This window comes from Mandrillus leucophaeus, unplaced genomic scaffold (assembly GCF_000951045.1).
Source record: "Mandrillus leucophaeus isolate KB7577 unplaced genomic scaffold, Mleu.le_1.0 Scaffold277, whole genome shotgun sequence".
In the NCBI taxonomy this organism is placed as follows: domain Eukaryota; kingdom Metazoa; phylum Chordata; class Mammalia; order Primates; family Cercopithecidae; genus Mandrillus; species Mandrillus leucophaeus.
In genome coordinates this window covers 2,291,575-2,307,091 of record NW_012102887.1, presented here as the reverse complement: position 1 = coordinate 2,307,091, position 15,517 = coordinate 2,291,575, and the positions used below count along the sequence as shown (strand labels likewise).

Genomic DNA, 15,517 nt, shown 5'->3' with positions numbered 1-15,517 from the left:
ATATTTATTTAAGGGAACATAAGTGTTCATGTTTTCCAAAAAAGTTAGTATGAAGGAAATCGCTGATATTTCACCCAAAAGTAGAACTGTTCACTATAAACATCTAAGAATAATTTGATTCTAAATGTTCAAATGCAGTTGATAAACATTTACTAATGACAACAAAATAACTGCATTTAGTATACTATGGTATCATAGTAAGTCAGAAAATACGGATTTTCTAATAGTATCTCTATTTTATCCCCTTGATACTGGATGTGGCTATGTGACTTGCTTTAGGCAATGGGATAGTAGCAAATGTGATGTAAGCAGAAGCTTGAAAAGTACTTATGCATTCATTGCTTCCCTGCTCTTGCTGCTGGGAACCGGTTCAATACCACATGAGGACTGGGTCAGGCTGCTGGGGACACGTGGACCAGTCAATAGCAAGCACCAACTGACAGCCATCATCATCCACTAGATATGTTAGGAAGAGAATCCTAGACAACCAGCCCCCAGTCAGTCCTCCAACTGACTGAACCACATGCGTTTAGCCTGATGAGACAAGCAGAAGAACTGCCCAGCTCAACTCAGCCTAAATTACCAACACACAGAATTGTGACCTAGTGAATGACTAATGTTTTAAAGCACTTTATTTGGTTGTGGTTTGTTACATATTGAAAGCTAAATGATATATACTCCTGAGAAACTAGACACAAAATTCTTTTAACAGCTTTTTAAAACTTTCCTTCATATGGATGAATTTCATTCCTCCTTACTTTAATCTGGAAGAAAACTAATACTACTGCTGTTAGTATACTCTTATTGGTAAGTCACCAAAAACATGATCAAACACTGACGATTCTAATTCAATTTTTTTTTTTTTTTTTGTTAGATGGAGTATCGCTCTTGTCTTTTAGTCTAGAGTGCAGTGGTGTGATCTCGGCTCACTGCAATCTCTGTCTCTCAGGTTCAAGTGATTCTCCTGCCTCAGTCTCCCGAGTAGCTGGGATTACAGGCACCTGCCAGCACGTGCAGCTAATTTTTGTATTTTTGGTAGAGACGGGGTTTCACCATGATGGACAGGCTGGTCTCCAACTCCTAACCTCAGGCGATTCACCCACCTCGGCCTCCCAAAGTGCTGGAATTACAGGCGTGAGCCACCATGCCCAGCCTCTAATTCAAATGTTATCTGTTACCGCATTCTCAAAAGTTTCTATTTTGTAACAAGAGCTACCCCATTCTATTCATTCTCTTCCTGGACCACAATTAGCAAGAATAGCAGGGTATCAGTCATAAATGTTTTTGACCATTAGAGAAGCTCCTCTTTGCTTCAAAATAGAAATTATCTCAGCAATACATACCTTCCTCAGGAGACAGGGTAGATTCTCTAAATTCCATTCCTGTCCAGTATTAATAACTTTGGAGAAAATAAGTGAGAGGACATCGCTAGTATAAATAAATTTCATTAATTAGTTGTATGTAGTCCTATGTATAAAATAAATTGCTCCCAGAATTTGAAATGTTGAAAGATGATTCCAATAAAGAGCATTAATTCTTTTGAGCACTGAAAAATATGAGACATTGGTATCCAGGAAGTCTTCAAAAAAGACCCTTAACCTTAATACTTAATCCCATTACACTATTATTAAGAACTAGTTATTCACTCAGTCTTGGGGGAATGAATGCTTAAGTACCATGAAAGTGAACAGGAAAAGAAAATAAAGTAATAAAGATTTAAATTAGTGGTGTTTAAAAACTTAAAACTTTTCTGGCCAGGTGTGGTGGCCCACACCTATAATCCCGGCACTTTGGGAGGCCGAGGCGGGTAGATCACTTGAGGTGAGGAGTTCAAGACCAGCTTGGCCAACATGGTGAAACCCCGTCTCTACTAAAAATACAAAAATTAGCCAGGTGTGGTGGCACACGCCTGTAATCCCAGCGACTCAGGAGGCTGATGCTAGAGAATGGCTTGAACCTGGGAGGCAAAGGTTACAGTGAGCCAAGATTGTGTCACTGCACTCCAGCCTGAGTGACAGAGTGAGACTCCATCTCAAAAAGCAAACAAAAATAAATAAACAAATAAATAAGGCATGTTTCTTAATTTGCACATTTCCAACTTGAAAAACCAGATCTCTTTTTCTTTTTCCTTTTTTTTTTTTTTTTTTGAGAAGGAGTCTTGCTCTGTCGCCCAGGCTGGAGTGCAGTGGCCCGATCTCCATTCACTGCAAACTCCACCTCCCGGGTTCACGCTATTCTCCTGCCTCAGCCTCCCGTGTAGCTGGGACTACAGGCGCTCGCTACTGCGCCCGGCTAATTTTTGTATTTTTAGTAGAGACGGGGTTTCACCATGTTAGTCAGGATGGTCTCGATCTCCTGACCTCGTGATCCGCCCGTCTCGGCCTCCCAAAGTGCTGGGATTACAGGCGTGAGCCACCGCGCCCAGCCACCAGATCATTTTTTAACCTATATTTTCCCCTTTCACTGTTATGCTAGACTGATTAATCTCTAGAAATTTTTGAACCTGAGGATTGAAAAGAGACATGGAAAGTAGTGTGTCCTTTTTTTCCCTTTAAGAATAACAAACAAACAAACAAAAAACAAGTAAGTCTGTTGTACGAGGTGTATGATCTGCTGTGCCCCTTTAAGTGCTGAAATTTGGGATCTGAGCATATTCTTCCATAGAAGACTTGGAGCAGTTGGGCATTTAACCAACTTTCTATTACAAAGCTTCAAAATTTATAAGCAGTCTATCTCTGGAAAGATAAACAAAACCCAGCAGTGATGGTGGCCTATGAGAAACTGGGGACAAAGGTGGGAGGAAGTTCTATGTTTCACTCTCTACGTTAAAAAAGAAAAAAAACCACTTGAAACTTATAGCATGTACATGTATCACCTATACAAAAATATAGAGAAAAAAATAGTGTGAAGAGACCCAGCAAGCTATTATAAAACTTGGTAGTCTTAAAAGAAGCTTTTTAAAAATATTTCTGTAAGAGACTACCACAAACTTAAAAATAAATATGACTGCATATCATCAAAACAGAGGGAGAGAAATCTCAAAAGTGATTATACTTCCAGCCAGAAGCAAGAAAGGAACCACAGTTAAAAGTGTTGGAGCCTTTCTTTATTAAAAATAAAAACCACCCACCCAAAGGAAAAAAAAGAAAGAAGTCCTGGAATAACAAAGCTAAGATAGCAAGAAAAGACTTTAAAATTTCTTTTGTAGCCCCCACTTTCACCCCACGTTTCCTAACACTGGCCACCCATAACAAGTCCACATTCAACCCCTCTTCATTTAACAGCTGGATGCCTCTTCTTCTGGCTACTTTCACTGGGACTAAAGATCCAAAGCCAAGATATCTTTTTCCTGCTTTTTGTCAATATTACATTTGCAAGCTTAATATCCAAAAACGGGCCATTCTTCCAAATGAGAGTTTCAACAGCCTTCCTGATTATTTAGTATGCTGATGATATTGTCAGACAGGAAGCCATGGTTAGAAAGATTTAGAAAAACACAAACCTTTAAGGTAGATGGGCACTTTTGCCCATTAGGTTTATGAAAAATGCCAACTTTTGTGAACTACACAATCTGAATCTTGATTTGTTTCTCCCGGATAACTTCTGTCATAAGAAATTTGGTAACTACTTTGGTGATCTCCTGTCAGTACCATTTTTTCCCTCCATTTCCATGAATCTACCTTCATCCCCTTTCACTAAAAGGTGTACTACATGGAACATGATAGGTGCTCAATAGTGCTTACTGAGTAAAAGGCAGGAGAGGGGAAGAACAACAAAAAATGGCTTAGGGCCTATTTGACCAAAAGCAGATAATTTATGTTAGGCTTGAGAAATGGGTGATGGGCTTGAATAGTATTAAAGACAATTAAAGATCTTCCGATCTTCTGATTGTTCCCACAACCCCTAAAACTCAAGGGTAAATATAACTATTTTTCATATCCATAGAGCCCTCCAAATAATTTTGAAGTGAATAGGGACATGACGATTGAAGAAGATTAGATAAATTATAGTTGACTACAGAGCAATTACTGAATATTCCAGTGGCCTTTAACTAACTGCTAAATGTTTGTAAATGGCTTTTAATATTTTGCTAGCTAACTTAGATCATATCCTTCCTAAAAGTAAAAATCATGACTTTCTGTGCAAAACATAATTTGTTTGCCACATTACATATATTTGGGGAAAAAAAAAAGTCTCTTTGATCATTTCAACAAATGTGAGAAAACTTCTCAAGATTAAGTGATACTGTTCAGTAACATGACCTAAATATGTCAGGGAGGATCAGAGAACACCTATCAAAGTATTCTTTGGTCAACAATAAAAGCGGAGTGCAAGGATACATATGTAATATTCAATATTTTAAAAACTTGGGATGGTAAAAGGAATACAATGAATGCAATCCAACTCAGCTTACTCAATAAAACATTCCTGGTAGAGTAATAAAACCACAAAATCTCCATTCTGCTTTAAGATAACTGCAACTAGAATCACAGTCTGACCTATGTGTTCAACTCTACTGCCATTATCAATGGAAAATACAGAAAAAGGGTCAAAAAGCTTTTTCAACATAAACACATCTTTTTCAAAGCTCTATTATTTGAAGATCACTGACTCACTGAATAAGCACAAATAACATTTATCCAACCAAATTTATTTCAACAAATAGATTATAGCAGAGCCTGTTGCAAGACTACTATTAAAATGAAAAGTGTTCCTTTTATCACACATGACAGTACCTTATACTTATCTAATCCATCTTCTCCCTTTTTCAGTGAATTAAGAATGGGAGAGATACTACCATTTCCAAGGTGTAAGACGAAAATAGAAGCAAATAGATGATACTTACTAATCTATCATCTTAAAAAGCTTTACAATAAATTTTAGTAACTATGTCATACTATGAAATTAGTATACAATTATATTATACTAATATTTAAATGTAATTTTAAGTTAAAATTCAATATGATTATACTTTCTGAACATGTTTCAACAACATTTTAAAAAGAACTTTCAAAGTCTGCTGCATAGTTATGGACTAATAAGGTAACAAAAGAATAAATCAGTTACATAATTATAAATGTGGTAGAGGCAGGATCTATTATTTTACATACAAAAAAATACTAGTATGCAAAAAGGTTACAGGATCTTTAGTGTGAAACTGGCTTCAAGCATGATTCACAAGAAGCTATTTTCCTTGAATACAATTTCCCGTAACTTCGTAACATGAGGAAATAATTGAGGAAATGGCTTTCTTTAAAACAAAACAAAACCTTAAAACCGTGAAATGTTCCAATATACTAAATTAGCAACCCATCAAAATAAAAGGAACGATTTATATACTATTCAACTAAGACATATCTGATTATAGTGAGAGGATTGGAAGAGAATAAGTCCATGGAGTTTCTTAAGAGGCAACAGACTATTTTAATGACTTGTGAAATCCACATGGAGGGACAAAAAAGGCAGGAGCTTCTGAATATACTGGCAACTCAACAGCCAAGATAACACAGTGTTGGAAGAGCAGTGTTGGCTCAACTAATCAAAAATCCTAAAGCACAAAAAAAATCTGGACAACACAAATTTTGCCAGCAAGAGAAATATTGAGTTGTTTCATACACCTAAGCGAGAAAAATAAAGCTAAACAAAAAATTTTGGAAGACCTCCTATAGTCCCCAATTGGCTTCTCAAATTTCCTTTCCATTCACTTAAATGGCTATCTCACTGAAGAACACTGATGGTACAAATGCGAAACATTATCCACAAACACACCACCCCTGGAAAAGAGGTGATTTCCAACAGGATGCATGTGTTAATTTCCGCAGTGTGCACTGGTTAAAGCTTAATCTATACTGTGGGGAGGGGTGGGATGTTTCTGAGAGCTGACCTTAGGATGTAGGAACTAGCAGGTGCCTTGCCTTCCCACACACATTTTATTTTTAAAAAGGTGGAAGGAAGAGGAGCATAATCCACTCTAGAGATGGTTCCAAAAACTTAGGCTGGTTAGTCAGGAGGGTTTGTCTTGGGGTCTGTTAAAACTTGAAAACGCCCCTTTGAAGCAAGAAAGGTTAATGTCAGGCCCGAATCAAACGATGTTTTCCTTCCAGGCCCTGGTCTGGCCGTAAAGAATGTCTGATCCAAAGGTTAGAAATGGACAGAACAGGCTATTCTAATGCTTTATGATGACCCTGTCAACAGCTTCTTCTTCAGAATCCTCATTGCAACTGACCCATTAAAGAGTATCAGTCATTTTCTCCACAACATTCCTATGTTTAGAGCTGCAAAGGAGGTTAGAATAATCGAGAACAAAATCCTCAAGTTACTGATGAAGAAATAGGTCCAGAGAAATTAAGTGACTTGCCCAAGGTCACTCAGCTGGTGAAGGGCACAGGCTGTGTTGGAGCCCAAGATCTCTGGCTCCCAAGAACTGCTTTTTCCATTGCATCATTTAAGATAGCACAAAGCTATATTCCTGGAATTCTGATTAAAAAGAAAAAAAAGTGGCATGCCCTTTGGATCCCAAGTCTCTTCTTGTAAGGCAATGCTGGAGATAGTATTTATTGAGGGTAAACTAAGAGAAATGACTACAATATATGCAACATTTTATGGATTTTTTTAATATAAAAAGCTACTTAAACAATTGCAAAAGTTAAGCAAATTATTAGATGCTCAAACTTTTCTGGAATAACAGAGAAACTCTCTCCCACTGCTCAGTAGCAGTTTTGGGGCATAGCATTTGCACCTGCTTGGTACGTTTCCACCCGTGATGTTTCACTTGGCCCCTCAGAAAAAGCGCTGCTCTGGGATCTTATGACTCAGTGATGCAAGAGGGATGCTGGCTGGTGAGAAATGCTTATTTGAGAGGGAAGGAGAAAATACGCCCATAGCACTTCTCTTTCTTATTTTCCTTATTTTAGAAAGGCCAAATCTCAACACATTTTCCATCCCATGTAGTAATATATCTCACATAATTTTGGTTACTGGAGGGTGCACAACACAAATCTAGCAAGCTTTCAAAATCGATGTGCCTAGCCTAAATTGACGGGCTGTCACTGGGACTGTCAATGATGGAAAAATGAATCTGTGTCTGAGAACGCGACAGCATTTCCTCTAAGCCTTGAAGGAACACACTACCCAAACCCTTGTCACACCGAGTTCTCAGGATCTGCAAGCCGCAGTACCGTCTTTCATTTCTCTGTGAGCTCCCTCACAGCCCAGGAGGATGCGTTTTCCCAGCTCTTACCTAGCTCAGGTGCTTTGCAGTAAAGCCTATGGAGCCTAGGGCACTTTCAAGCCAAAGGAACTTCCCCTCCCCCAGTGACCAAAAACGACGGCCGCTGCAGCACTCGCAGGCCTCTCTCCCTCCCTCGGTGGCGGGGGGCGGGCAGGAATCGCGGACCAACCCCACCCGGCCCGCAGGCCCGCAGCCACGTGCGGGGCGCCCTTCCTGCTCGCGGATCTCGAGACAGGAAGACGAAGGAACGTTGCCTCGTAGTAAACCGTAGTAAAGAGAGGAGGGAAACAAAATGGGGCTCATCACATGGTTACGGCCTGGATTTTTCTCAATTAAAAATAAGAGGAAGTGTGTGTTTCCGGCCCCCGTCCGTGGGCTGGTTGGACTTTTTCGTTCTTAGGATTCTGGTCCAAATGCAAGAATACGGCTGAGGGCACAACGTCCTCAGTCGGCGGGCGCGGTACGGAGGGGACCTGTGGTTCAGCCTGCAGGCACCAGTGGGAAAGAGGTGTCAGGCCGGGTGGTAGAAAGCAGCCCAGGGCCGCCCGCCCGCTACCACCTCCAGGGGACCTGCGGAAGGCCCCGCCCCGCGCCCGCCGCGGCTCAGCCGTTTCACACGCTGATTGGCTGTGGTGCGGGCCAATCAGCGCCCAGCCGCCCCGCCCGCCCGGGACCCGGAGCCGCGCGGCTGTACCCGAGGGCGGGGCCTCGCCAGCCAGCGCCGACCACGCGGCCCGGGAAGGGGCCCGGCCGCCCGGGATGACCCGAGACGGGCGGGGGCGGGAGACCCGAGGGCGGCCTGGCTGCAGGTTCCCCCACCCCGGGCGAAAGGGGGCTCGGAGGAGGGAGGAGAAGGAATGCAGGAAGCGGAGGTGACCCGGAAAAGGGAAAGTGCCAGGGCTGAGAGGGTTTGCGCCAGCCAAAAAGGCCACACGGCTGGGGAAAAGGGAGGGAGGGGAGGCAACCTTGGAGGTACGGAATCCTTGACATCACATAAAACGAAACAGAATGAAAAAGAAATGGAAAGAGTCTTTTTCTGGTTTTTTTTTTTTTCTTTTTTTTTTTGGTCTTTTAAAGGGGGAGGGCATAACAAAGAATGACAAAAACAAAAAACTGAACCCAAAAGGCCCTGCAGTTTCAAAACTAAAAGACAAATTTGATGCCGGGTAAAGGTGGCGGGGCTGCTATGACCGAGTCTGAGAGGCTCTTTTTGCCCTGCTTCTTGGGCTCTCAATTTACTCTCTGCAGAGAGGGGGCCACAAGTACTGCGAAATTCTGAAAAGGAGCAAAAGAAAAAAAGGACATTGTCAGGAACATGAAATAAGAGGTGGAAACAAAGGGATGGCAGGGGATAGTACTAGAAAACGAGCAGGCCAGAACTAAGAGGCGATGCAAGAGAAAGGGCAGGCAGAAAAGGTTACTGGACTACAGGTAAAGCAGAAAGGCTTCCAACAAGTCGAACTCCTGAGCTCAGTGCTTCACAAGTGTTGTCCTCTAACACAATGAAAAATTTTAAACAAGCCGAGATGTTTCAACAGCGCACACCCCTCATCACACCTCTATTCCTTTCACCGAGTCTCAGGTTTTACCTGAGAAATGAGGAAAAAGAGCAAAGACAGCAATTGCTGAGGAAGTGAGGAAAATAATGTTTGCACACACATACTCATTCAGAGCAGAAGCTGTTTGCCACTCACAGGTCTGACTTCTGTCTGTTTCAGATAACTATGGAATAACATCTTTGAACTCAACAGGGCACAGGCAAGCAAGCAGAAATCAGGATGTAAATGTGCCAGGTAGCATTTGGTGCCTCACTTTAAACACCAACACAAACATCTCAAATATGCATTGTAGAATTTTCCTGGTACGGTGCAAAGCATGGTCTATTGTTACTCCAGAATTATTAGAAATAGGATTTTATGATTATTCCAGAATATTTTATTTTCCCAAAGAAGGTTAAGGATAGAAGGTTGTAGAGTTTTGTTTTTTTTTTAAATGCATCCAACACATAGGAGAATTTTATTTTAAAGCCCTTTTTAAAAATGAAAATTCTAGTTGGACATCAATTTTCTTCAGAGCAAACATTATTTATTCTACTCTATAAAAAGAAACCTAAAAAAATTAAGATGACAAGTAAGAAAAACTTTCTTCATCTCCTTTAAAACCAAAATTTTAGTTCTGCTGGGCTTGTTTCCTTCAAATTCTCATTATTTTACCAATGAGGCACTTTATAATACAAATGCTTAAAGTGTTGAGGGATTCTGACTCCCAAAAACATCATTTGATACAACAAGATTTGTACTGTTGACGTTGACATACACAATTAAATCTTCTAGTGAATGATGAAAATAAATGTTGAAATAAATGCTTATCAAATAAATGCTTTTTATAACATATCACCTAAAATCTTCATTTCAGTGTTCATATACCTTTTTCTTCTTCTACAAAATAGAGAATGATATGGATCGAATATTGGAAACAGAATTAAGAAGACTACGAACACATGATAAACAAATACCTATCAATAGGAAACCAGGGCACAGATTAATTTCTTATGAATTGACACAAATTAAGAAAAATCAATGCTTTGAAAAGCTTATTCTGTGGAGCATAGATAAAATTCACAAGATAATCAGTTTGTCAGAGTAAAATGTTTCCAAATGCTGGAAACTTCTGTATTGCCAACTCATCACATTATTTGCAAACTGTACTCCTCTCTTCTACCCACAATCATGACCACCAGAAAACAGGATCAACAGAACGAAGGGCAGGCTAATTTCCTATTACAAATGTTTTTCATTTTCAATATGGCATTAGCCACAGGAGACCTAAAGCCAACTTTCAGCATTTACTGCGGTGTCTACTCTTGAACTTAAAGGCACACAACAAATACCCTAAAAGTGGAGGGTATACAGTTTAGCCCTTCTATTCAATGCAAAACAAAATAGAACATATTAAGGCATGTTCCTTAGTATGCATTCTTCTCAACAAATAAAAGTTATTTTACAGAAGATGTACAGTAGCCCCCAAATGATATCTGTAATGTCTCAGTGTAAGAAGAGGTAACTGTAAGGCAGACATCCTAGGATGAACTCCCATAACTCTTAATCATGGGTCCCAGACACATACAGAGTTTCCTGCATATCCTGTATGAGACAGGCCAGGCCTGTGGGATGGTGGGTTGGTGTGTGAATAATATTTCACAAATCCTGGTACAGGAACAAAAGGACAATGTAACCCATAATTACTTTGAGAGATCATAAAAATAGATAGGGACTTCTCTCTAAATATGTATTTCTAAAACGCTCTTACTCCTTATCTTTTTAGGGCAGGATGAATAGAAATCAATGTTTCCCGCTACTGTTTATGTTGCCTTGGTATTATGAAATCACAGAACGAAAGGACAGAGAACAACTCGATAAGATCACCCTTAAGGGCTCCCAGAAACTATCTTAAAGGAAGGGTTTAGCCCCTGTGTTAATAAATATTTTCTGTAGCACGGTCCCTGTAGGGGCTGACTTAAATATATAGTGAAAAGAAAACTTCAACAAACCAATCAAGCTTCTTATGTAGGAACTTTACAAACCTCAGAACTGGCATAGGATATACGTTTTAAAAATATGGCAGTAACTCCTTCACTTGGAAATTCTCAAACGAAAAAGCCCTCCTGTGGCTGCTCCTACATGTTTGTTTGACTCTCTGCCAGATGTCAGTGTGGGGTGAGCATCTTGTGTACCCTGAGAATGTAAGCGCATTCTCCCTGAGGAAGCAGTGGGAAAGAACAGGAAGGGGCAGAGGCGAAGAACAGAATTGAAGCACAAGGTTAAAAACAGTTTTGTCTTCTGACTTTGTCACCATGAAACGCACCTGCTGTGATGTCCAGTTGAGCTACTGAAGGTCCTCTGGCTGCTTCTGGAAACTGATGCTGGCATAGGCGCTTAAATCCTCACTTGAGCGGCGGGGGGTGGAGCTGCTCTCACTGCTACCCAGGGGTTGATGAAGGGGTGGGGGTGGGGGAGGCTGCGGTTGAGGGGTGCACTCCTGAGGGCGCTGTTTGAAGTCCTTGACCAAATCCAGATCTATGTAGTTAAGACCATTCTCCAAACCCCCAGCAGCCCCACACAGTTGGGCTGGCTCCTTGGGGGCTCCCCCAAGTTCCCCAGGCCTCAGCCACACATTCTCAAAGGAAGCAGAGCTGTGACGTTTCACATCCTCGCTGCTGCTGCTGCTACCGCCACCACCCCCTATTGCTGCCCCGGCTCCAAAGGGCACTGTGTTGCCCACCCGGGTGGCACTGGGTGTTGAGGAGAAGGTCTCGGAGCTATGCCTCCTCCGGCACCCTTGTGGGTCTGCACGGATCACTTTGGCACTCTGGTTGCGGTTAGGACTGAGGTTCACCCGGGTGAAGGCGCTCATGCCCCCAGGTCCTTGTGGGCCCCCCAGCAGGGATGAGTGGGCAGCCAGCTCTGCTGCCCCTTGAGGCCCAGTGGGGGAAGCAGAGGCTGCTGAGGATGAGGAGGCAGCAGCCATGGTGGCCCTGGGCAGGCTCACCTCCTCTGCAGCAATGCCTGTCCGCATGTCAGCATAGCTTACAGGGGCAATTGGCGAGGTGTCCACATAGCTCTGGCGGGGACAACTCATCTGCATGGTCATATAGTCACCCCGGCTGCTGGGCACTGCCCGGGTAGGCCTGCAAATGCTAGCAGCCCCGGGAGGTGCGGGGCCCAGTCTGCCCATCTCGACCCCAGTGCTCTCCTGCCAGGCTGCCCTCCGGCCCGGCCCCAGGTCCATCTTCATGTACTCCTCAGTGCCAGTCTCTTCCTCTCTGGGAGCTGGCTGGAGCTGGGATGGACACCTGACAGAAGGTGAGCTACGGGAAGCCACCGGGCCAGACAAGTAGCCAGGCTGATCACTCCCAAATTCAATATTCACATATTCCCCTGGGCTCTTGGGCTCCGGAGGGTGCAGCAGGGGCTGCTGTTGCTGCTGTTGCTGCTGCTGCTGCTGCTGCTGCTGCTGCTCTCGGGCCCGAGGTAAGGTGCTGGCCTTGGGATCCCCCAGGGACAGCCTCGTAGGCCGGGCCAGGCGGCTATTGGTCTGAGCAGCTGTGTCCATCTTTCGAGGCAGATGGGGCTGCAGAACCTGATGGTGGGGATGTGGAAGGCTGGGCTCCAGCCTAGCCCCACAGTATCCCCCACCCAGGCTGTCGCTGCTGGTAGAGGAGGAAGAATCATCCGCTGTTGCAGCATAGAGAAGGCGACCAGAGCTAGCGGAAAGGCGGAGGTGCTGATGCCGGGCACCCTCCTCCGGCTCCCCAGGGCGCTGGGTGTGCTTAAAGGATCTTGGCAATGAGTAGTACGAGAGGACTGGCTTGTGCTGTGGGTCCTCAGGGCCATAGTAACAGTCGGAGGGGCTGCTGGTGTTGGAGTCCCCCACTGGTGACATGTTCATGTAGTCACCTGTGCAAGGTAAGAGCTTGCCACCGCTGCTCTCCACTGGGGGTTTGGGGTGAGGCAAGACATGAGAGTGGTGGCCCCCTACCCCGTTTGTCCACAGCTTTCCATAGCTGCTCCCGGAAGGGACGGCACTGCTGCTGCTGCTGCTGCTGGGGCCACCTCCAATGTCAGGAGAGCAGCCACCGCTGGGGGACATCATCATGTAGCCATTGGGGTCCACTCTCTGGGGATGGCGTCTGATGGGATTGATGATCTGCTGTGGGGCAGACACGCTCTTGGGGCTCATGGGCATATAGTCTCCACTGCCCTTTCGGCTGCTGGGCACTGGGGCCACCCCTGGGGACATGGGCATGTAGCCATCATCAGTGTGGAGGGTAGAGCTGTCTGGGCGGTGGTGGCCCCCCCGACGCTCCAAGGGGTGCATTTCCAGACCCTCCTCTGGGTAGGAGTGGGTGGGCACGAAGGCAGAGTGCCTGTGTCCCGGCAGTCGGCCTCCACTGCCACCTCCTGGTGGGTAGGCAGGCATCATCTCTGTATACTCCTCAATGGAAGCCACTGAGGACTGGGACGGGGTCTTCTGGTGGGTAATGGTAGGGGATGTGCCTGCAGAGTGAGTTCTCTTTCGGAAGCGATTATCCAGATCTGCAGCACTGGATGCTTCATCCCCAGCCAAGGCTGGACTCGTGCCCAAGCCTGTTCCTGGGGTGTAGCGGTGACCATTGCCACCCCGAGACAAAATGTAGTGACCGTTGGGGGCGGTCAGGGTGGAGGGCCCCTTGCCGCCCATGCAGATATAGTTGCTTAGCTCCTCCTCACCGCGGGCTGGTGGGGTGTGGCCCAGGGAATCCGGAGTGACACTGCGGAAGGAACTCCGGAAATCGCAGGGACTGGAGCCATACTCATCTGAGGAGATGAAACCGCCATCGCTGGGAGAACCAGACACCGAAGCACTAGATCGCCGTGGGAAGAGACAATCCGAGGTGGAGCCATGGCCGCTGGTGCTGCTGGACGACAGACTGACGGGGCTGGTGGCCGAAGGCGAGCAGCGGGAAGCTGGCATGGGGATGGAGCGGCTGTGGTTGAGCGGAGGGTGCAGGCGGGCACTGCCCCGATGCCGGTGGGCGTGGGTTCTGTTGGTGCTCGGACTCACAGGGCTGCCATCCACCGAGGCTGGGCGGGACATGGTGCCTTCGCCGTCACTGGAGGCGCGGACGCGGAAGGAGCCTGGTTTCCCGCCCACCATGCTGGCCGGGGAGGTGGCAGTGATGCTCTCAGTGCGAGATCGTCGGGTCAGCCCCACCTGGCTGGGCGGGGGGTTGTTGAGATGGTGCCGGCGCAGGGGGACGCTGATGGGGTTGGAGCAGTTGGACGAGGACTGGCTCTTGCTGCGAGGGCGGAACTCATCGCTCATAGCCCGCATGGCCTCCAGGATGGTCTCGTGCATGTTCTGGGCCACCACGGAGTCATCCACCTGCATCCAGAACTCCCCGGGCCCCGTCACGGCAGAACGGCCCACCTCGATGAAGAAGAAGTTCTCCGAGTGGCCGCAGCGCCTGATGTTCATCAGCTGCAGCACCACGGCGGCTGCCTCCGAGTTCAGCTTCACGAAGCTGATGGTCTTGCTGGTCAGGCAGAGGCGGTAGATACCAATCAGGTTCTTTGTCTGACCCAGGCCCTTGGGCTTCAGGATCACCTGCCAGACCTCTTTGAACGCGGGTCCTGGGGGCACGTCACCGTAGCTCAAGTCCTCCCCAGCCTCACCAAGGCCGGAGCTGCCACTGCAGCTGCCCCCGCCACCTCCCGCCCCGAGGGCCGCAGCTCCGTCGTGGTGGCCCTTGGCACGGTTGTGCAGCTGTAGGAGAGCCTGGTACCAGCTGTCTTGCTCCGCCTCGCTGTCCGCCGCGATGGCAAAGTGCTCGTCCCGGGTGTAGAGAGCCACCAGGTGCTTGTTCTTGGAGTCAGCCCGCTTGTTGATGTTGAAGCAGCTCTCAAGGGGGATCGAGCGTTTGGGGGCGCTCGACTTGTGCCGCCACTTCTTCTCGTTCTCGTAGTACTCGAGGCGCGCCGGGCCCCCAGCCTCGCTGGCCGCGCGCAGTACGAAGAAGCGTTTGTGCATGCTCTTGGGTTTGCGCAGGTAGCCCACCTTGCGCACGTCCGAGAAGCCATCGCTCTCCGGAGGGCTCGCCATGCTGCTGCCGCCGCCACCGCCACTGAGCAGAGGGAGGCGCCGAAAAACAACCGGGTGGGGGGCGGAGGCTCCTCGCTGCGGCCCCGCACATGCAAACAGGGCTGGAGGCAGCAGAAACCCCGACTCCGAAATCCACGCCGCCCCCCGCGCCGGGGAGGGGCTGCTGAAGGAGGACGCAGCTGCTGAGCCAAGGAGAGAGCCGGACCGGAGTTTTCGGGCGCTTCACGCCCGGCGGGGAGGCAGTGCGTCCGGGGTGAGGACAGCCCCGATCCTCCAAGAGCCAAGTCTCCTCTCAGTCGCCGCCGCCACCAGGAAGGAGCGAAGATGCATCTCTCGTCGCCCCAGCTGGAGTCCGGCGCGGGGAGGCGACAGTCGGGGGTCCCTGCGGTGCCCCTCCAGGAGCGCGCGCGCGCGCGCCTTCCCTCCTGAGTTCCCCTCTGGAAGTAGCGATTCCCGAGGCAAATTAAATATCCTTGGGCAGGGGGAGGCGGGTTGCCAAGTCCCAACGTTGCACGGGGTTCTCCCTCCTCCTTCGCCTCCTCCCACCCCCCAACCGTCCCAGCCGCCACCAGCCGCCCAAATACCAGCTCAATCGCAGAGACCGCGGCGCTGCGGCTGTTGCTGCTGCTGCTGCTGCTGCTGCTG

At 47.0% G+C, this 15,517-nt stretch overlaps 1 protein-coding gene across 1 annotated transcript; it reads right to left on the bottom strand.

Annotated features, from left to right (window-relative positions):
- Nucleotides 1-8,298: 8,298 nt before the first annotated feature.
- On the bottom strand, nt 8,299-14,914 carry IRS1 (insulin receptor substrate 1). The gene is made up of 2 exons (XM_011984977.1): nt 11,096-14,914; nt 8,299-8,506 (listed from the first exon to the last, which is right to left on the bottom strand). The coding sequence occupies exon 1, from the start codon at nt 14,870-14,872 to the stop codon at nt 11,117-11,119; it is 3,756 nt and encodes a 1,251-aa protein (XP_011840367.1). The 5' UTR covers nt 14,873-14,914; the 3' UTR covers nt 8,299-8,506; nt 11,096-11,116.
- Between the last annotated feature and the right edge of the window lie 603 nt (nt 14,915-15,517).

Bases quoted from the DNA above. Each gene is read 5' to 3' on its own strand.
- IRS1 (XM_011984977.1), bottom strand. From the start codon at position 14,872: ATGGCGAGCCCTCCGGAGAGCGATGGCTTCTCGGACGTGCGCAAGGTG.